Source organism: Apostichopus japonicus, chromosome 15, assembly GCF_037975245.1.
Source record: "Apostichopus japonicus isolate 1M-3 chromosome 15, ASM3797524v1, whole genome shotgun sequence".
NCBI classification, from domain to species: domain Eukaryota; kingdom Metazoa; phylum Echinodermata; class Holothuroidea; order Aspidochirotida; family Stichopodidae; genus Apostichopus; species Apostichopus japonicus.
The window spans coordinates 2,269,097-2,290,129 of NC_092575.1; the positions used below are offsets into that span (position 1 = coordinate 2,269,097).

At 39.6% G+C, this 21,033-nt stretch overlaps 2 protein-coding genes across 5 annotated transcripts in view; one reads left to right on the forward strand and one right to left on the reverse strand.

Annotated features, from left to right (window-relative positions):
- The first annotated feature begins 617 nt into the window (after positions 1 to 617).
- LOC139981474 (integral membrane protein DGCR2/IDD-like) lies at positions 618 to 15,464 on the forward strand. 4 transcript variants are annotated; one of them, XM_071993881.1, is made up of 8 exons: positions 618 to 797; positions 2,768 to 2,839; positions 3,611 to 4,069; positions 4,959 to 5,216; positions 5,423 to 5,542; positions 6,240 to 6,354; positions 7,577 to 7,749; positions 8,802 to 15,464. In XM_071993881.1, exons 1-8 carry the CDS (start codon positions 731 to 733, stop codon positions 9,011 to 9,013), a joined length of 1,476 nt encoding a protein of 491 aa, XP_071849982.1. In that variant the 5' UTR covers positions 618 to 730; the 3' UTR covers positions 9,014 to 15,464. The 4 variants fall into 4 exon arrangements, with proteins under 4 accessions (XP_071849982.1, XP_071849983.1, XP_071849985.1 ...); XM_071993882.1 differs by having other exon boundaries at positions 2,768 to 2,833; XM_071993884.1 differs by lacking the exon at positions 618 to 797 and adding an exon at positions 1,022 to 1,167 and having other exon boundaries at positions 2,768 to 2,833.
- The window catches only part of LOC139981475 (serine/threonine-protein kinase NLK-like), a 39,636-nt gene continuing 33,807 nt past the window's right edge, over positions 15,205 to 21,033 (reverse strand). The window contains exon 11 of the mRNA XM_071993885.1: positions 15,205 to 20,934. Within this exon, the coding sequence (XP_071849986.1) occupies positions 20,880 to 20,934 (55 nt within the window). The 3' untranslated portion in view covers positions 15,205 to 20,879. The remainder of the gene's footprint in view (positions 20,935 to 21,033) is intronic.

A 21,033-nucleotide genomic window follows, 5' to 3' on the forward strand; every position in this document is an offset into this window, starting at 1 on the left:
TTATTTTATACCATCAGTAGGTCCCATAATATTCATCTTAACCGACTCACACTCAATTAATAGGCTATGACCTAATTTACTCCCAAACATTACTCACTCAACTAGCTAGCCGAATGGAACCTCCGGGGGGGGGGGGGGGTGGTATTGCTCTCGATCCAGCCTCTAAGTTGACTAACCAGGAAGATGTAAGGGCAACTCCTGATTGGAAGAAATGTCCGCTCACCTCTCCCGGCCGGCCTTTAATTTGCAACCCCACCCATTTTTCTTCGGGTGGGGGGGGGGAGGATGGGGGAGACTAGAGCCCTCTACATGGGAATCGATTTCGCGTGACGACCTCAGGGCCACACCCCTCATTTAAGGTCCTGGGTCCGCCCCATGACACTTGTCCATATTGATCTCACAAGCATAATCGACTTCCATGCAAAAGTTTTCTGAACCCCATATTCGACCATTTCCAGGCTTCATTTAGTCCTCACCCCATCCTCTCCTCCACCGACAACAACAATGTGTGGTGATACGACCAGCAGCGCTATATCGAGCTGATGGCATGGCTAGGGCTAGGTCAGCCTGGCAGGTGAGCATTATAGTACTTCCGTGCACTGTATATCAAGAACTGACAGAGCTATCAAAAGCATTGAACAATCCTATGGCTAAGCGCAGAACACGAAATGTAGACACAGAATAAAAATACTTGCTATTGCTGGACTTGTACTGCTAGAGCTGATATACAATGGAGTGCATCAGAAAAGCAACTGTTTCACGTTCAATTTACTCTAGTTTTGCTGTTGTTATTTGTGGTAAGAATTGGAATTAATCTATTAAATACTGTCCAACTTTTTCCTAACGTTAGTGCTATTTAAGCCAAGCCTAACGTTACATTGACTGAGCCAACAGTACTGTCAGTAGTAGTAGCTTATGCCTAGTAAAGTATTATTATTATTGTTGAGTTAGTGTACAGTGTTACAGTACCACGTCACTAGTACCAGCCTTTAGGCTACCGTGGCGTTTTGGTTGTGTAAGAAACTAACATTTGCACCATTGGTTCGGATAGAATAAAAATATGACATGTCATTGATATGAAAGTATCATGAGTAAAAGACGAAGACAGTTTTGATAATACAAATTCTGAGAACACGATGGCTGCCATCGTTCAGGCAGCTTATGCATGTATGTAGCCTAACTGTTGTTACTGTTAGGAGTAGCCTCGGCCTACCCTATAACTTAGTGTCGGTGTTACTGTAACTTGTAAGGTTGATCAGGTGACATTACTACTTAGTAAAAGGTTACATCGAAGCTTAGGACCCAATGCATACAATGTACATTTAAATGTGATATCTGTTTGTAAAATATTTCGTCATATTTCTATGATCTTAGGTAGTATGGGCATGGGCTGCTGGATTTAGTGAGTCTTAATGAAGTGGTGTGTCTTACGCTGCTGGTATTACTATTAGATGAGTTTAACCTACCTTTGAGTGACATACTGATGCATCAATTCTTCAGTAGGCCACTCAATGAAAGGCCTTTCTAAATGACACGGGTTCTAGAATCTCCCATTTGAACTTATTGTAGCATGGTGGGCTCATATATAATTGATGCACTTGAGAATTTGATCAACGAAGTTTTATCAAGGAAAAATCCAAATCACTCAACTGTATGCGTTTTTCATATGTGTAGTTCCTCATTAATGTGGTGATCTCAAAATATTTATCGTTCTGTGCCTACGCAATGTACAATTGAGCAGAATTTGACCACAAAATGTCTCCAAGTTCTTTCATTCCCCAAAATTGACACATTGATCGATAAGCTTACTGTAACTTTGTGTAAGTATACATCCATTGCTGTTTGCTATGCTCTGAGCCTCTAAGCTCAGACAGCACAGGTCCCAGAGAGTAGTGGTATCATGGAAGATTTCCAAATGCTCAAAATATGTGCAGACTGGGAGGGGGGGTGTGAAGTGTTTCAAACAAACACAATTTGATCAGCACATAGCTGAAATGGATTCAAACTTATGAAATAGGTAACTCTGCTAAAAGTTTAGGTTGCCTGCTGTATAGTTGCTAGTAATATTTGAAGGTGTGTCAATTATGAAGACCTGTGAGTCAATTATGAAGCCTTTGCTGTACATGTTAGAACAATGACGAAAGAACAATGAAGACAAGAGAAATAAAGGCAAATTCTGTATATATTTAAACTTCCCTTTGTTTTCAATGCCATGGATTTAGTAATGATGACCACTACTATCATTCACTAATGAAAACCACAATTTTGTGCCCATGAATGGAGTAAAAAGTATAAAACAGTAATAAACTGATCATTGAGGTCATCATCAATATTAGCTTTAAAAGCTAAATTGTTGATTTTAACATCAATTGTGATTCTTTAGGCCATAGCTTAAAATTGGAATCAGTGTTTATTTGGGACCTGCATAAATTGCCACGAATGAATCACACATTACTGTTAATGCCTGATCAAGTTGTTAATATGACTGACTTCCAAAAACCCAAGATTACAGCATAAGTTTTCAAATCTTTCAAACTCATTAGCTCTGCTGTTTAGTAATCAATGAATATTCAGAACTATTCTCATTGAGAGATTTGTATTTGCTAAGTTCTTAAATCATTGTCTGTGAATCATTTGGAATTCAAAACCTCCAGGTGTAGTTATTCATGAACCTTTGTTTTTTTCTTCTTTTAAGGGCATTTGTCTACAATATCAGTATGTGTTGTATATATTTTAACATGCACTTAACTTTGTTTCTTTCCTTTAGCAACATCTTTCATCCATGCAGTCCATGGGAATCCGAGCAGTATCAGAGATGCCTTCACACAAGATGGTAATTGTAAGTTTTCATATGAAACCACAGCGTTTGTTAGTTTTCAATGAAAGTTGAAACCACGGCTCAGGTTTCAACTCTCTTCCACAGGTGATATCATCATCACCATAAGGCATCCCTAGAAATTCAAAGTGGAAATATTTCCTATGCTTAAAGGCATTGAAGACTCGCCCCAAACTGCGTGCCGCGCTCTGAAAAGTTACCTTTCCGTTGCTTGCAAGTGAAGTTTTCTTCTTGTCGCTACAAAATGCAGACAGTAATGAAACGTGATACCTTGTTATCTTTTATCTAGACCTGAGATGTCCATCGCTGCTATGTACACTGTGTTGTGAGTATTGACCGCAGCTGTATGTACTGACTGTACACTAGTCTCTAATTACCGATGGTAGCAAGCTGTGTGTATATTTTCTGGGATCCATGGTGGTGTCTAACACTTCTGTTACACCTCATTCGAAACTAAGTCAGATTACCGGCATGAGACGTTTCTTTGTGCGCAAGTCTTCACACCCTTTAATACTGAACAGTTTTCAGCCTGTTATCTTAAGAGCGAAACATGGTTTATCCAGATATAGACCTAAGGACGGGATGTTGTATTTCTCACAAACAAACCCATTTCCTGGCCTGTATTTTGTTCACCTACCATCTGAAATGTCTGCTTATATTTGATTTTATATTTTTATTTGATTACTAAACAATTTATTTTGCTTAAAGTACTGTCATATTGATTGAATCTTTTTCCAAGAAAAGTCTTCTTTTTTTTTGTCCCGTTCTTTGCAGTAATTTCATGCCCGGAGAATTGGGACTTGTTCATCCAAGATAAGATTTGCCTGAGCAGACCCAGTGAGGCAGAGGTCCAAACCCACGACGTGGCTCAGAAGATATGTCGGAGACAGGGCGGTTACCTAGCCACGGCCACCGATCCCCAGATTGAGTTCATCTCCCAGAACTACGCCGTCAACCCCAACCAGAATCGAAGCGAGATGAATTTTTGGATGAACTACGTGATGATCCACAACAATAGGAATTCTTCGACTTGGAACGTCGCTCAAGAACCTGTCGATGAGCAACAGCCCGAGCAGCTTCCCTCTGGTCTCTTACCCACGTCCGTCCCCAAGAACCTGAGCGACAGTTCTGTGATCTGCCTGCAGCTTCTCTTCAAGTACAACCGCAACAAAGTGGACAGGGAATGGAAACCCTCCAATTGTAACCAGAGGGTTCCGTATATGTGCGAAAAACGTGAGTCTCTGGCAGAGAGGAAAGAGCCTCTGGAATTCTTTCCGTTGTGCCGTTCTCTTGGCATTTGGTCATTTGGGGAGGGGGCAGAGGATCCAGGCAAGCGAGTGGAAAATGTCCCAATCCTTTTCTACATTTTGTCCAGGTTAAAGTTCTTGTAAAATGCCGATGGGAGCAGAATCCTAATAGTTATGATAATATTTGTGTTCGGAGATTTCATCCAAATCTTTCTTTCTAACGCAACACACTGGCAGCACACCAAAGGCTGTCTGACATAATCCTTATCGAGGCTGCATATTAATTTATTGTCAGATTAGGTATGTTCTGTTGTTTTTAAAACTAGGAATAAAAGAACAATCGTTAGCTCTGCATAAAGATTTATGCAGCATCACAAAACAAAGTGTTGATTTTTTCACTGATGTAAAACATCTGTTTGCAATTCAAACCGATTATTTGTTGCCCTGAAACGGTTGCTTACCCATTTCTCCATCAGTGTCACAATCACTCCCGTGCCCAGAATTTGAAGCGAGTCTGTACTCCACACTGGTACTCTATATCCAGTCTATATCCAGGGATGCCAGAATTCTGGCAATTGCCGGAATTCCAGCTTTTTCCAAATTTGGTTCCGGCTCCACACGATCATTCCGTCTTAGTTGAAACAGGCATGAACTTTTCCCGCAAATTTCTAACTCTTATCCTAACACACTGTAGCATATGCAAATTGGAGCCTATACCGCAATTTTTTCTCTGGATTTTCATACAGTCCCAACATTAGCTTAAATAGTCTTTGGGACATCCAAGTCCCCACAACTTTCAGACCCTAGGGGCAAACCCTGCTGCTATCCCTGTATATCGTGACAAGCTTCCCTCTTTTTCTTCTCATTCCCCCCAGCCGCCAGCGGGCATTGCATCGACCGATTGGGCAACATGGTAGCCGAAGGGGAGCAGTTTTCTCCCCGCAGTCGGAATGATCCGTGCATCCGTTGCCACTGCTACCAGGGGACGGCCAGCATCTGCAGCAGCGCTAGTTGCGGTAAGCCGATCTGCGACGCCTACATACCGGACGCCAACGAGTGTTGCAAATACGACTGCGTGGATAGCAATGGAAATATCTACATTCCTAAGAAAGATGGGGATGAATTACCTCCAGGTAGGTACAACTTTTGCTCACTTCCTTTAGAGCCATAGAGGGGGTGGTAGTAGGGCGGGGGAGGGGGGGCAGTGGAGAGAGTGCTCACATACTCAACAGAGGAAATGTACCTAATCTTTTAACAGTTAGAAATTTATTCTAGTAAAGAGAGAAAATTGATTCGTTCATGTAATAGTATTTCACTTTGATTTCATATTTTTTCTCAGTTTACTTGGGTGATAGCATGCGCTGGGTGTTAACGATGATTACATCCTTTCTGCTACTCGGCATGATGCTGTTCATGGTTTATCGCATGAGGCAAAAGAGACTGGCTTACCTTCGTTACCGTAAGTAATTAAGGTCAGGATTTCAATATGTCACATTTCGGTACTACCCAAAATTAAGTACAGAATAGGGTTGATGTCGTTCATGGTTTACTGACATATCAGGCAGAAGAGACTGGCTTTCCTCCGTAACGGTAAAATTTAATTTGCATATTGATACCGATTGGGGGGGGGACATGTAACATTTTGGTACTACCCAGATTAAGTGAAGAATAGGTTTAAGTTGTCCATGGTTAATGGTACGAGGCTAAAGAGACGTACCTTTTATTAACTGTAAATATTTGCACCTAATGTCGATAATAGCATTTTGTTACTACCGAAGTAGGGTGAAGTGGAAATAAAGAAGGCTCTCCATGAGTGGAGGGTAAGGGAAAAGAATTCCTTGCTCCTTGTATGGAGAGGCATGGACATATCCTGTATGAAGAGCTCTGTGATTTATGAGAAAGTTATTTCAACGACTGAACAAACAGTCGAAAGTGTTGTAAAATATCCGTTTTCTGTTCGTGCATGCACATTTTCATACTGACCGTGAAAAGCATCTGTATGGCACGTGGAATCTTGTTTTGAGGAGGCGCAGGTTAAATTGGTATAAAGCAGATGTGATCATTGGTTTGAAAGTCAAATTTTGATGTACGTATGAAGTTTTTTCTATATCATCTGCCTACATCCTCTCTCTCTCTTACTTATTCATTCGGATCAGGCGTGAGGCAGCTTCAGGAATCACAGATGGACTTTGAGCCCGGCTCTGGGCCGCCAGTACCTTCTGTCGACGATCTGGATGGGGGCTTCTTTAGGGAACCCCCTCCTCCTTACTCGTAAGTAAACAAAGACGATTGCAGAACTGTTTCTGGAGTTGATGTCATTCCTCGTAAACATTGTTTGATTAAATTATTTGACGCTCAAACTTTCCAGATTGCCAGAGAACCAAGTTTGTATGACAATCCAGTTGTTGCTAGCCTTGCTTTTATACTTAGCCAATGTGACATAGCCGAGTTGCCGTGTGACATAGCCGAGTTGCCGCACGTGACCTGAACATATATTTCTTGAAACGGTGGGGGGGGGGGAGTGGAGGGTTCCCAACTTCACCACAAATGAAATAACCCTCTGTCATCCCCTGTTACATAACTTTTTTCAATTGACAAATAAATGCTGATAAAGTGTCACAATTTTGGACTAAAGGGTTATACATCCTGTATGCTTCCACAACTTTGTCGACTCTGAGGCAAACATGTCAAATGTCGAATCAATCAAAACGTGAAAGAAAGCATCTGCCACATCTCGACAACTTTCTGAAGTAACTTGCCCTGCGTGGCAGGAGTTGCGTCGTCTGTCGGTTTGTCCGGTTGGGTGAGGTGACTGAGGTCGTAGTGTGAGTAGGAGATAAAACCCTCAGTTTCCCTTTTAGTTTGCTGTTGTGAGCTTAACGAGACAGATATTCATAATGCATGTTGAAGTTTTCAAAGTTTGACAGTAAAAAATGGATGTAGTCAATAAAAGTTACAGCTTAACGAGACATATCCATAATGCATGTTGAAGTTTTCGACAATACCAAATGCCGCCTCTGTTCACAATAATAACTCTGTTTAGGCTCACCTTGGAGATACCTAAAGAAATTGCACAAAAGGGGATACTGGTCAGGAGACTTCACCTCCGAAACGACAACCAGTTGTGATATCACAGAATGTGATATCACAAAATAGACCTTGTATTTTTCAAACCATAACCCTCCAACAGAACAGGAAATTGTTTTTCTTAGAGTTTTGCAGATTCAAGTTTTCGTCAGACGCATCTTTATCATATAATGTAAAGATGATGCTACGATTTGCTTCCACCCTCCCCTACCCCTCCCTCTACCCCCACCCTATTTAAGCTCTACCTTTGTTTCGGTACATTTTAATGTTTCGTCCATATTCCATCAGCCATATTCCTGAGTACTCCACTGCATGCAAATTAGAGCTTAAATATATTTTCCCAAAGGTTTATTTTTCAACTTTACAACATTCCTCACTCTTGCTCATATTTGTTTTGTTTTTAAAGGTTTTTCAACGACGATCCCCTTCACAAGGATTCTCCGCCCCCCTACCAGCATCATTGCAACAACCAATCACGCAGACTCATGTTGGATCGGTCGAGTCGTCGTAGCGATGAGGTTTCTCTGCTTCGTCATTCTGCTACCGGGTCTGTGCCTGCTTCACCGGCTTCAGATCAAGGTGAGTGACGTATAGAGTCACGGTCGGATTAGGCGTGAGTCGTAATTATCCTGGGGGAAAACTGACTTGTGAGACTAATGTATATATAGTACTGCCTGAGTTAGTCCATGACTTATATCCATATTAGTACATTCATACATTTGTATATTCAAGAAAACAGACCAGAAACTGACTAATGAGATTAATATATATAGTCCTGCCTGAGTTAGTCCATAGTACATATCCATATTAGTACATTCGTACAAGAAAACAGACCGGAAACTGACTAATGAGATTAATATATATAGTCCTGCCTGAGTTAGTCCATAGTACATATCCATATTAGTACATTCGTACAAGAAAACAGACCGGAAACTGACTAATGAGATTAATATATAGTCCTGCCTGAGTTAGTCCATAGTACATATCCATATTAGTACATTCGTACAAGAAAACAGACCGGAAACTGACTAATGAGATTAATATATATATAGTCCTGCCTGAGTTAGTCCATAGTACATATCCATATTAGTACATTCGTACAAGAAAACAGACCGGAAACTGACTAATGAGATTAATATGTATAGTCCTGCCTGAGTTAGTCCATAATATATATCCATAACAGATATCCATGTTAGTACATTAGTACCAATCAGATGTGATGATCTTGCTTTGATTAGAAAATGAGATGTTATCATCACATTAGACTCGAAAATGTGAGGAGCGTTTCACCTTCTACCATATAGAAAGAAGGGATGGTGGGGGGGGGGGGATTTATTGTACAATTAGTTTTAGAAAAGGTCAAGAAAGTGTTCTCCAGGACCAAATTTGAGCCGTGACCTTGTGTCACCAATTTTTGTTGTTGTCTGATCAGACAAGTTGGCTGAGAACCCTTTGCACCCTTTTTTTGCTGGCCTTGGAAAAGGATGTGGGTATAGGGGGAGTGGGTGGGGGGTGGTGCAGTGGGTATGTTGCTTGTCAGTATCTTGTATAAAGTGTAACCTGGGATCACATTTCCATTTGATTTGATTTGAACCACGTCCTTACGATATCACACTCTCTGTCTCTTGCAGCCTCCGCATCGGTGTTTATAACTCCCACGGAGACTCCGAACAACACCTCTCCAGATGATAACCTACCCCTGACAGCTGCTCACGCTTCCTGTGTATCTGCCGCCACCACTCCCGTCGAATCCGCCACGAGTACGCCGCTCAACGCAAACACCAGCATGACTTCCTTTCTCGGTGACCCGATGACCTCCCCGGGCAGAAATACGGCAGTATAGTGAAACAGAGAGACATTCAGCCGCTTATCGAGCTGGCTAGGGAGTTCCCTGGTGTTAGGTCCGGGCATACTCGGAATACTTCAGTATCGTTCCAGCTTTTGCCCTCGGCTAACGATGGAGTACTCTCGGGGAGGAGTACTCCCAGAATGTACGTACCATAGCTCTGTTTACTTAAAGCCCATAGTTACCTCATCGACCATGGCGCTGAACAAAGGGACTTATTTCGGTGAGGGTTAACCCTGATAAAGAAGAGGTACCCAGAACAGATACTACCACAACTGTAGCATTTTGTTTTCACGCTTTTGAACATCCTGCGATGCATGGGAGAACTCTATTGGTACTTAGATATCGTATCATGGATCTATGGAGCATATTCGACAGAATGTTCTAACAATGTAGTAGTGTTACGCAAAACTTTCAGTTGCCCACACAGAGTTGTAGTACCCCATGAGAATTCACAGAAGAGAGTGCCGTTGGTTTTGTGGAGTGAAATCTACAGATATCCTTTAACATTCTGGCTTTGCTCAAGCTAACAGACAGCTGGCCGGTACTGACGGAAATATTACATCGCCCGTCCACGGAGTCAAAGCCACGGTCATGATAGGCACACTAAGACGGGTTACATGTCTTGTAAGCAAACTCTGATAGAACTCGCAGAAGACTGTTGAGTAACCGCAGTGTACTCAGAAAGAGTACCCAGAAGAATGTGGGCCTTTTTCTCTTTCTTTTTCAATAAGCTCTTCACCCTCCCCCCCCCCCCCCCCCCAATTTGAGCATGCTAAACCTTGCTACAAATTTTCAAAACTGTCTGCCGGGAGGTTCTTCGATCCAGATTGAATGTTCCGTGAGATGGTCAAATGTCAAGTGGAAGTTCAAAAAGGCTGTCATTTATTCTGGCCAATTTTTTAGCACATTCTGGCATTTTTCGGTGAAGGGTGTATGATCATAAATTCCCCCCCCCCCCCCCCACTGTTACAAAAACAAACAGCCGAATAGGAAAGCAGGAGATAGGATTAACCAACAAAGTTAAATGCAGGCTAGTTAGCTACATGGTTAACCTGTGTGTTACGTACTGGAAAGCTGCAGGATTATTGCATGGTAAACTGTAGAGTAAATTAAATATGGAAACAGGCTGCTTGGAAGGCTAACTAGCAGTTTAGTGACAGATTCCCTTAGGTTCTTGTAGGTATGTGAAATTGGTCACAATTATAGTTATTATTATTTTTTGTTTTTTCCCCCCAGCAAGGCTGTTATCAATTTAATTGCACATATAATTCTGTACAATTGAAAATGACTGCGATGATCAATTTCATGTCTATAAATATCTCATTTGTGTATGTTAGTCATGTGTTAATATACTACAATATTATATAACCTCTGTATTATATCAAAGTAAAAAATGTGAATAAAATAGTGGAACTAACAAGTAATAAAATGTATAAGAAACAGAGCAGGAGGGGGGGGGGTGGGGAAGTGTCCTGGCAAATTATAAAGAAGACTCCACCGGAGTTCTTTTTAAGGTCAGTAGTCTTACACAAAACATTGTTTTTGGAAGTGGTTGATGGGTAAGGGAAGGAGGGAGTAGGGGGGGTGCTGTTTATCTGAATTTGAGGAGAGATATGTCGGTTTAAAATGAATTATCAGGTTTAAGCAACAACCAGTGGAGAGGTTGCTTGGACAAGTCACTGATATTAGGTACATCAAAGAGGAGTGTTGTAGGGAAGTTATATCCTTCCCTTATTATTTTCCATCTTAGTGAATTGATTTAATCATGAACTAATTGCTACAGCGCCCTCATTTTAAATGTTAATATTACAAGTACGTCAATTTTGTTGACCAAAGATTCAAATTGGATTCCGTCTTCTGACAGATCATAACATGATCATCCATCCAGGAAAGTAATCTTCATAAGGGTTGTGTATTGGGGGGGTGGGTCGGTCAGGGGGGGGTGGGTTGGGGTGTGGGCTGCGATGCAACCAATAAAAGGTCTTCGTTAATTACTTCCATCAGTTAACATCAGCGATTATGTTGCAAAAACTTTTATTTTAAAAGAGAAAATTAAGATGATGTACATTAAACAAAAATTTTTTTTTTATCAGATATCAGTATCACATGTTTGACCATATCGTTTCAACATCTAAACCTCCATGTTTAAAAATCGTTGTTTGGGTATCCACAATGAATCAACATCTGGTTTATCGTTCTTATATGTACTGCTGTATGTCATACTGGTAAGTTACTAGATTGAATCCTCACCCCCCCCCCTCCGCCCGCCACCCACCCCATCCCCAGGCCCTTGCTTCCTCCCATCTAACTCAACCCTCATATTTAGTGGGTATCATTCCATGCGAGAGATAATACTGATCCTTCCTATTTGGGTCAATGTAGGATTTCAACGACACCATGTCCATCGTTTTGTAAAGTGAGGCGGGTGGGGTTAGGGGTGGAAGGTAGGAAAGCGATTGGGAGGCAGATCTTGACATTCATACAGTATAGCCTTGGAAGTCAGGCCAAAGGTATTTGAGGAAATTAAGGTTTAGCGTATTGTTGTAAGCTAGAATTGGTTGAAGATAAGGCGGGACCTGCTTGAAAATCATATTTGTGTATCAATTAGTTATTACAGTACCTCTACTGATAGGACCCCTCTAAGAAATTCCCACCCCCTCTCCCCTTATTCCGTGTTGGTCACAATTGTAGTTAAAAGGTTGCGCCTTCTTGGTGCAGGTATCTTAGCTGATGCATGTAATTATCTTTCCTAGTTATAAATTGAATGTGGACCTCTTGTGAGAGTGAGAATGAAATTTGGTGTAACTTGCCCTCCTGCCACCCCCCCCCCCCCTTTCTGCAATTTACATTTAGCAAATAATTGTAATATTTAAGTACAGCATGTAAATAAAATATGTTTTCTCAATTTTGTGTGTTTGGCTGGTGCATACGTGTATTTATTTCCCCCTTTTTTGTTTCCTTTCCTTTTTCTCTTCCCTATCTTCTGTCATCTCTCTCATCTCTCTCCTCTCTCTCCTCACATCTCTTCACATCTCTCATCTCTCTCCTCTGTCATCTCTCTCCTCTGTCATATCTCCTCTGTCATCTCTCCTCTGTCATCTCTCCTCTGTCATCTCTCTCCTCTCTCTCTCCTCTCTCTCTCCTCTCTCATATCTCTCATCTCTCTCATCTCTCTCCTCTCAACTCTCTCCCCTCTCTCCTCTCTCATCTCTCATCTCTCTCCTCTCAACTCTCTCCCCTCTCTCCTCTCTCATCTCTTATCTCTCTCCTCTCTCTCATCTCTCTCCCTTCATCTCTCTCCCTTCATCTCTCTCCCTTCATCTCTCTCCCTTCATCTCTCTCCCTTCATCTCTCTCCCTTCATCTCTCTCCCTTCATCTCTCTCCCTTCATCTCTCTCCCTTCATCTCTCTCCCTTCATCTCTCTCCCTTCATCTCTCTCCCTTCATCTCTCTCCCTTCATCTCTCTCCCTTCATCTCTCTCCCTTCATCTCTCTCCCTTCATCTCTCTCCCTTCATCTCTCTCCCTTCATCTCTCTCCCTTCATCTCTCTCCCTTCATCTCTCTCCCTTCATCTCTCTCCCTTCATCTCTCTCCCTTCATCTCTCTCCCTCTCCTCATTACTTTCCCTCCCTCAATTTCTTTTCTTTTCCTCTTTGAGGAATTTAAAAGAAAAGCAGAGGTTGGAATTGAACCAGGGATCTTGTGCTGCAAAAACCATGTTTCTACCACTATTCCATTAGATAGGTGACCGCCAATAAGAGCTTTTCAAATATTTAAAGATCCAGTTGTTTGGACTTGGCCATTTTATAAAACTTTTTCTCCACTGATCCTTGTCAGGGAGGGGGAGTCTGCGCAACCCATTCGGCCGTGTGGAACCTTGTCAGATAGAGGGGTGCCGGCGAACTCCTGCCAGCGAGCTCCTTTTACCAGATTCCCTCACCCGGGTTTCGAACCGACTTACTGGGAATGTCCAATCGCTCGCAAACGACGGACCTACCCACTACACCATTTCGGTTCCCTCTTAATAAACTTCGTTTCTTATATTTATACTTCCACCTACCCCAGAGAAAAGAAAATTAAAAGGCTCTACTGGGACTCGAACCGGAGACCTGGAGATTGACAGTCTGTCTCAATTACAGAGCACTACCAACTGCGCCACTGTGACTGTTGAGAAATAATGCTCGTTTCTAATATTTCAACTTCACAACGGAAGAAGGAAAAGATAAAAAAAAATTAAAATGTTCTGTCTGGGGATTGAACTCAGGACTTTGAGTTTATCTGTCTCTCACAGTTACAAAGCACTACCAACTGCGCCACTAGAACTGTTGAGAATTAATGCTCGTTTCTAATATTTCAACTTCACAACGGAAGAAGAAAAAGATAAAAAAAAATTAAAATGTTCTGTCTGGGAATTGAACTCAGGACATTGAGTTTGTCTGTCTCTCTCAGTTACAGAGCACTACCAACTGCACCACTGTAACTTATGAGAAATAATGCTCGTTTCTAATATTTCAACTTCACAATGGAAGAAGGAAAAGATCAGAAAATTAAAATGCTCTGTCTGGGGATTGACCTCGGGACTTTGAGTTTGTCTGTCTCTCTCAGTTACAGGGCACTACCAACTGCGCCACTGTAACTGTTGAGAAATAATGCTCGTTTCTAATATTTCAACTTCACAATGGAAGAAGGAAAAGATCAGAAAATTCAAATGCTCAGTCTTGTGTTTGAACCGTCAACAAGGAGTTTGTCTGACTCTCTCCAGTCCAGAGCACTAACTACTGCGCCACTGTAACTGATGAGAAATAGTGCTCGTTTCTAATATTTCAACTTCAGAGTGGGAGGAGGATAAGGAGCAAAATGCTCTCTAGTGTTAGTGGTAGATAATTATTGGGTGTACCAACTTTATTCCAATCAAGTTCAGCCCTTAATATACCATATTACTTGCAGAATTCTTCAAGAAATGCATGGCACTATCTCATCCATATCATCCTAAGGAGGATAAAGTCAAAACAAGACAAACTGACAGAATTGTCTCCTTGCAAATGCTAATTTTCTTCTTTTTACATTTACTTTCTAAAAGAGGGAGGGAGGGAGGAAGGGATGATTTGAAATTTCTTTGGCAACCTTTTGCATTTGGATGCATTGTTTTTTTGTTTGATTTTTCTTCTAATGCATGTTTTGATACCATATCTACTGAGCACTTAAATCAAGAAAAGGTTTGTAATTGATCAAACTAAGACACATCTCCTGATTCCATCAGCAATGACCATTTACTATAACAAATTCTACAATTTCTGTCCCTGGACACTTTCCCCATGTATTATTTATCACATACAAGTGGAAACACAATTTTTTTTCCCCAGGAGAAGGCAGTTGATGGGGGTTTTGGGGGATTTTAAATTTGACCTAGTAAAGCTAATGAAGTGTGTACTACGGCGGCCAGAACCAGGATCATACCCTTATTTCATACGATACAACCCAGAAAGTGGGCAAGGGAAAGGATTTCAGGAGAAATAATTATGGTCTTTACGGCAACCCGAGGAATGAAATCTCCATATAGGGCCCTCCACCCACTTAGGGCAGGACAGCCTAACTGTTGGTACAGCGCAGGCGTTTGAAACCCTTGTGTTACCGCTTTAAATCCCTCTCTGGTCACAAGTTTCTTTGTTCTTTTTCAACGAGACATTACGATGTGATTTTTCTATCAACTTCTGCAAATAGCTGTCTCTTTTAAGCTGGGAGTAGGAGCCAGGGGGCACTGGGGACACGTGTCCCCACCCCCACTTTTTCCAAAATAGCAAATGTGCCCTACTGGCAAATAAATGTGCCCCTTTGATGAAGAACTGTCTTTGGAAATCTTAAGCCTTTTTTAATTTTAATATTTTATTTTAATTTTTTTAGTCTGTACATGCTTTTTTTTAAATGGCATATCATATCTATTTTTTAGCACGGTTAACAATAAACCATCTCAATAAATAGTATTGATAGCATACTAACACATCATCTATATTTAAGTGATATGGCCGGTGTGTATCGGTTTATAGCGTAACGAGTGGTGGTTGTGGAATGAGAAAGTGCCCCTCTGATGTTGTGCCCCCCCCTCACTTTTTGGAAGCTTCCTACCCCCTCCCCTACTTTTAAGCATAGATCATAAACAACAAAAACTACTAGATGATACAGTAAATTCACTGGTTCTGCGCTTTATTTCACTCAAAATTTTTTACTAAAAGGCTATGCCAAGAACTGCCATTGTAAGAACAGCTCACTGGCCATCTATCTCTACAAATTCTCTTTCATACTGTACAGTTCCAAAAAAAAAGTGCAAAAAAACAAAACTTGAAAATAAATAGAGTTAGATTTATAAATAAATACGAATTAACCATGATTCTTGTTAAACTACCAGAAAGATAGAGAAGTAGGAAGAAAAAATAATCATAATAATAATAATAAGGAAAAAAATAAAGAAAAGACATTGAAAGATGATTTCACAGAAGGTTGAAAAAAAGAAATTATAACATCGAAAAATGAACTTTAAGGTATTTTATATTTAAAGAAAAGAATGAATGAAAATTGAATTCCTAATCAACAAACTGCATGACCGGTCAATCTTGTATCTGAAAGCCAAAATTTTATGGAAATACTCAAATAATGGAAGGGTGACGGTCCACTAATGTGAAAAAAAGTTTAGGATAAAATCTGTTCTGAATTGATTGTCACAAATTTTGCCTGCAGAGGATATGAAAAAATTAGGAGGGTGTCTACCTCAAAAAAGAGGGTTTGTTTCATTCCCTACAGCTTTCCACAAAAGCGTCAAACTTCTTTCCCCCATCACCCCCCCCCCCCAACTCGGCCCCATACCCATAAATATGCTAATATGCAACATCTCTATTACAAAGCACTCTCGATTTATGCTTGTTTTCTCCATCTTATATTAAGTCAATATATAAAATATGTTTTGTAATCTGATTGTTTTTTTCTATCTCTCTTTCTCCAGTAATTTGTTTTAAAAAATAGAAGTGAACAGTTATTTTAAAGGTGTGATTGTTATTTTAAGTTATTATTGTTATTAGTTTTAATTTATTTTTGAAACAAAGAAACCGAAACATGATGGATGGTTATATAATGTGCATTGAATAAAAAGAAGAGCATTATAAAATTGTAGTATTCCACATGCAACGGCCTCCAAATATTGGAAAGAGAAAATAAAAATGCGATTCAAACATTTTCGCGAATGGAATAAGTATAACAACAGAAGTAAGACACGACACCCCCCTCATTTTGCTCCTTAAACCGGTCCGCATTTAGCACCGTTTCGGGAGACATTCGCGAGATGTAACTTGACAAGAAAACTATTGCATTGCCAAATAAAAGAAGGTAAACAATCGGTTGTGAAAACCACAGATCAACAACTCTGCACCATATATAAACAACTTGTTTTACATTCCAAAACATTCAGAGATTAAATATAGTTAAAATGAATGTCGTCTACTCATTAAAAATATATCATAAAAAAAATGTCCTCTCTTTCCCAGTTATTTCCAATGCAGCATTTGAAATCGGTCCAATTTTTATTCATATTAAATCCCCTCACATTTATCATTTGGTAGCATTTTGGCAAAATGTTGATATCTTGCCAGGTACAAATTGTAGGAATGGCCACGCTAAAAATTGTCTACGATTTGGGGAAACGTCACCTCGAAACTTTCTGGCACGTTCCACGATCCAAAGATCAAATCTTGTGACAGATATCGAAAACCTGTCCCTCCTGTATTTGGCCACAAGCCGGTTTAATTTGCTGGTTTAATTTGCCGGTTTAATTTGCTGCTCCCTGCACGTACAGGCCAGTTCAAATTGATTTTAACCCAGTTTCACTAACACCTGTAATAGTGCCAGCCCATCGACTTTACAAAGTGCAGAGCACAGATATATATAATGTAGAGGGCTACCAGCGACCAACATAATCATCCAAAGGATGTGGCCATTTTGTCACTGACACTTCATTATCTGAACTATTTGTCAAAATTAAACATCCACATTGATTTGATATCACTCGTCGGAAACTGTTGTTAATAACTGCACCATTAACACACGTACCAAGCATCACTTTTTGCCAAGTTTACACCATAGCTGTCGACATTGTTATCTTATCAAGGCTTTTTTGACGATTACAACGGGAGACATGCCCAAATTTTTTGACAAAGTAGGATGTTTTCTCCGTATCTTTGGTGTGTGATACCACAAGAAAGACAGACTTAATAAATCTTCCATATCGTCTCAGATGTCTTAAATTGGGGGGAAATGTAGCTCGTTATTTTACTTCTCGACAATTCTCAACCGTTCATTACCTAATTAAAATACTCTGTAATGACTCCCAGGCATGTGTTATCATTGCTTCACAGAGGGCTCTACAAGGCTTCTAACCCATGTTATTGTAAACACAGTTCATATTTGACGTCTTCAACGTGACGTTTACTTGTAAGGATGATTCTTGAAGCGGAAAGACTTCATACTGCCAGATATGATTCACGTAATCCAAAATAAAATTTGTGCACGGCATCATCAATAATTTCATTATTTTCAAATCTCAATTTTAAAAAACCTTGATATGATGTAAAAGGTCCCTCAATCCAATCTGACCAGCTGTCTCCATCTAAGGACCCAAATTAGATTGAAAAATAAAAATCAAATGAAATGTTTTAATTACTACTACCGTTCTAAGACTTTTTTTTAATCTTTCTTTTCTCTTATTTTTCAGCTAATCCAGAATGAAAAATTTCTAAAATCATCTTTCCAATCTTCTTCTCTACTTTCCACGATAAAATATTATTCTCATCTAACATTTCATAAAAACTCACCTAGAAATATCGATTATTTTTTTACTTTCTTCCATCATTTAACTATTTGATCTATGAAATTGATTTATTTAAAACAACTGGACTATGTTTTTTTAATACTATCTAACAATCTCCGATATTCTTTACTAAAATCCTCTCCTTTTTCTTTTCCAATAAATCCACATCCACCAACAACTGACAGTCATGACAAGAGAAAGCCTTCATTAATTACTCATCCCCCCCCCAACCCTCCAACAAAATAATCCCCTTTCAACTCTATTTATTCCCCCCCCTCCTTCCAAACCCCCTCCCCTTTTTATACGTAAGAGTAAGAATTTACTTCTGAGGAAAAACTGAATACGATAACATTATTTCATATTAGCACAATCACAACGAAACGAAGCTGTACTGCAATTTAAACAATAAAATTTACTTCCATTTCTTTCTCTCCCACAACTCTTTCCTCACCACCCCCATCCTATCCCCCCCCCCCCAAAAAAATTAACTCTAAACATTATGAATGATTCAAGAAAATACCCATTGTGAAAATTCAACAAACAGATTGAAGTTGTTTTTCTGACTATGTTGTCAAACTGTAGGTTATCTTTCTGCCAATAACCCCATTTATTCCATGTTTGTGCGATTCATATGCGATGTACATATATATATACCTTTATCAATTTGTGCAAAAACAAAAAACAAAACAAAAGAGATTTCAGGATGGGATTGAAGTTAACATTAGAAGGAGGTTTGGCATCTCCTTTCTACCCACAAGAAAAGATTTGAATCTAGAATTCTAGAGATCATTTCCAGTTGTTTTCTCTTCTTCGATATCAAAGAATTGCTCTTGGCTCAAACATGAAAAACTTTTGTTCCAATTTGATATTTCAAGAAAGGAAAAAATGAATTCAGAACTGCTTGAAGGAAAGTTCAAAATAACGCACTGTCTGTTAAACACAGGTGAATCGAATCATTACCTTCGACCAAAATGCAAATTTTTAATTCAACCAGAACCGTAACAGACTCGTAAAAAAATTGTTTCTTTTGCTTTTATGTTCGGTTTCAATATCATCAATCTAATTTCATTTTCATAATTTGGCTGCAAAATAACACTTTTTTGGGCCGGTTGCCACTGGTAGAAAATGACATCTTTCGTTGGATACGAGGTCTGTGCCAACTTGGATGTAAGTGGTACATGTATGATCACACACACACCAATTACAAATATCAGAATGTTGGCAAACAACATATGCTAGACATGTCCTTAAAAAAAACATAAACACAATCATTCCCAAAAATTATTTTTGAAGCAGATTTCTAGAGATTCCAAATACAGTTGCATAATTTTGCATAGGTCAACAGAGGGATGGGAAGGTTGAGGATGTGATATTGTCATATTTATGTATTGCAATGTTTTCTTTCCTCCCACACCCTTACCGCATCCCTCCCCCGCCTCTTTACGGGAGTTTACTTTCGATTGAAAGTGTAGGCAATAAATATGAATTTCTTTGCAAGATGTTTTGTCTTGCTAACATGAACAAATAAGTGAAACAAACAGACAATAATCCAAGCTAGGACAGCTTTGAAATATGGTGGGTGGAAATTTGATGGGTCAGGTAAAAAGAACTTCATCTTCATCAATCGTTTTCTTCGGAATGTGTGATTGAAATTTTACTAAGGGATGGATTTTGTGAATTAAATCTCTACCAACATCGACCCAACCCCCATCCCCCTCCCCTGTATCTAACTTGGGAGGTAACACGCCAAATCTACGACACACAACCATTTATCTTGAAGCAACACTGAGGCAAGCTTTAAAGTTGAATTATTATTATCATCTTTCCTCATTCAGACTGCTATCAAATGATTTTGAATACAAACTAGATCGGTTAAACCCGGGGGGGGGGGGTTGGTGTTTCGATCTGATCGACTGAAATGATACAGATATTGACCAAATTGGCATTTTGGAAAGGCACAAAAGATGATTCGATTTGGTGCCCATAACAAATACGGACAGAGCAAAACTCGTACCAAAAGCTAAAGGCCTTGCCATTTAAATTGCAAAGAAATTTCATTTACCCAGCTCAAAATTGTCAATTCTTCTTATTATTATTATTATCATCATTATTATTATTATTTATGATCCCAAGGATAAAAGATATATTTTAACAAGTTTTTGAATCCTTTCCACAAGCCCAGAGCTTTACAATTAGCATCCAGTTTGAATGAGTCTTTCTTCACTCAATTCTCCATCAGAGGATTGAAGAAGTAACTCCATTTCGATTGAAAATTAAACATTAGCGTTTTTCATCTCGCTAATTGATGTGCTCTTGGCACTTCTAAATTTCTCGTTAGGACATGATTCTGAGCTGGAGTTCTGTCTTATTGTTTTTATAAGTTTTTCTTGCCATGATGTCTGATTAATACTGATAACATAATATTTAGACTCCCCCACTGGGGACGACTAAACATTTCACCTGAAAAAACTTGATAATACTTGCACCTGGAGCTGTCCAACTCAATATCTCAATTTCTATTAAAACGTTAAAGAGTCCTTTTACCCAGCACCGTAAGAAATAGATACCTTACGTTTAATCCCCCAATGCCTACGAGACTAACTTGACACAATGCAACACAAAATATTTATATGTACTAAGGTAAAAAGAAAAAGTAATAATAATAATAGTAATAATAATAATGATAACATTGAGAACACAAAAAAAAAATATATATATAGGTTACAGAAGTTTACCCTTTTACAACATCAAAAAGATACCCAACATTGCAGTACAATACCCAACATCTCACAAATTCTGAACCCGTCCCACGGAAAGAGGATAAACGTAATAACTTGATCCTTAAAAATATTGCAGCATAGTACGACACTTCCAAAATCTGTGGATACTTTTTTCTTTGAAAACAATATTGCTGATTGAGTTGGAAAGTTTCGAAAAACTACCACAGCTAAGCACCGTTTGGCCTCCGTTTTGCTTTGGTTTCGAGAGTTCTAGGCAGGACAGCGCCCTCAATCCCACGGTTGAGGCGATGGGGGCAACTCTGACGTACTGGCAACTGATGAACTGGAGACAAAACAGAAACAGAAATAAATCAATTTATTCGGTTGGAATGACCGGAACTTTCACTTGGCAAAATGCTTGAAAAAAAAAATCACGATTTTC

Bases quoted from the DNA above. Each gene is read 5' to 3' on its own strand.
- LOC139981474 (XM_071993881.1), top strand. From the start codon at position 731: ATGGAGTGCATCAGAAAAGCAACTGTTTCACGTTCAATTTACTCTAGT. The intron at 4,070-4,958 runs GTGAGTCTCTGG...CATTCCCCCCAG, and splicing joins TCCGTATATGTGCGAAAAAC to CCGCCAGCGGGCATTGCATC. The intron at 5,543-6,239 runs GTAAGTAATTAA...CATTCGGATCAG, and splicing joins ACTGGCTTACCTTCGTTACC to GCGTGAGGCAGCTTCAGGAA.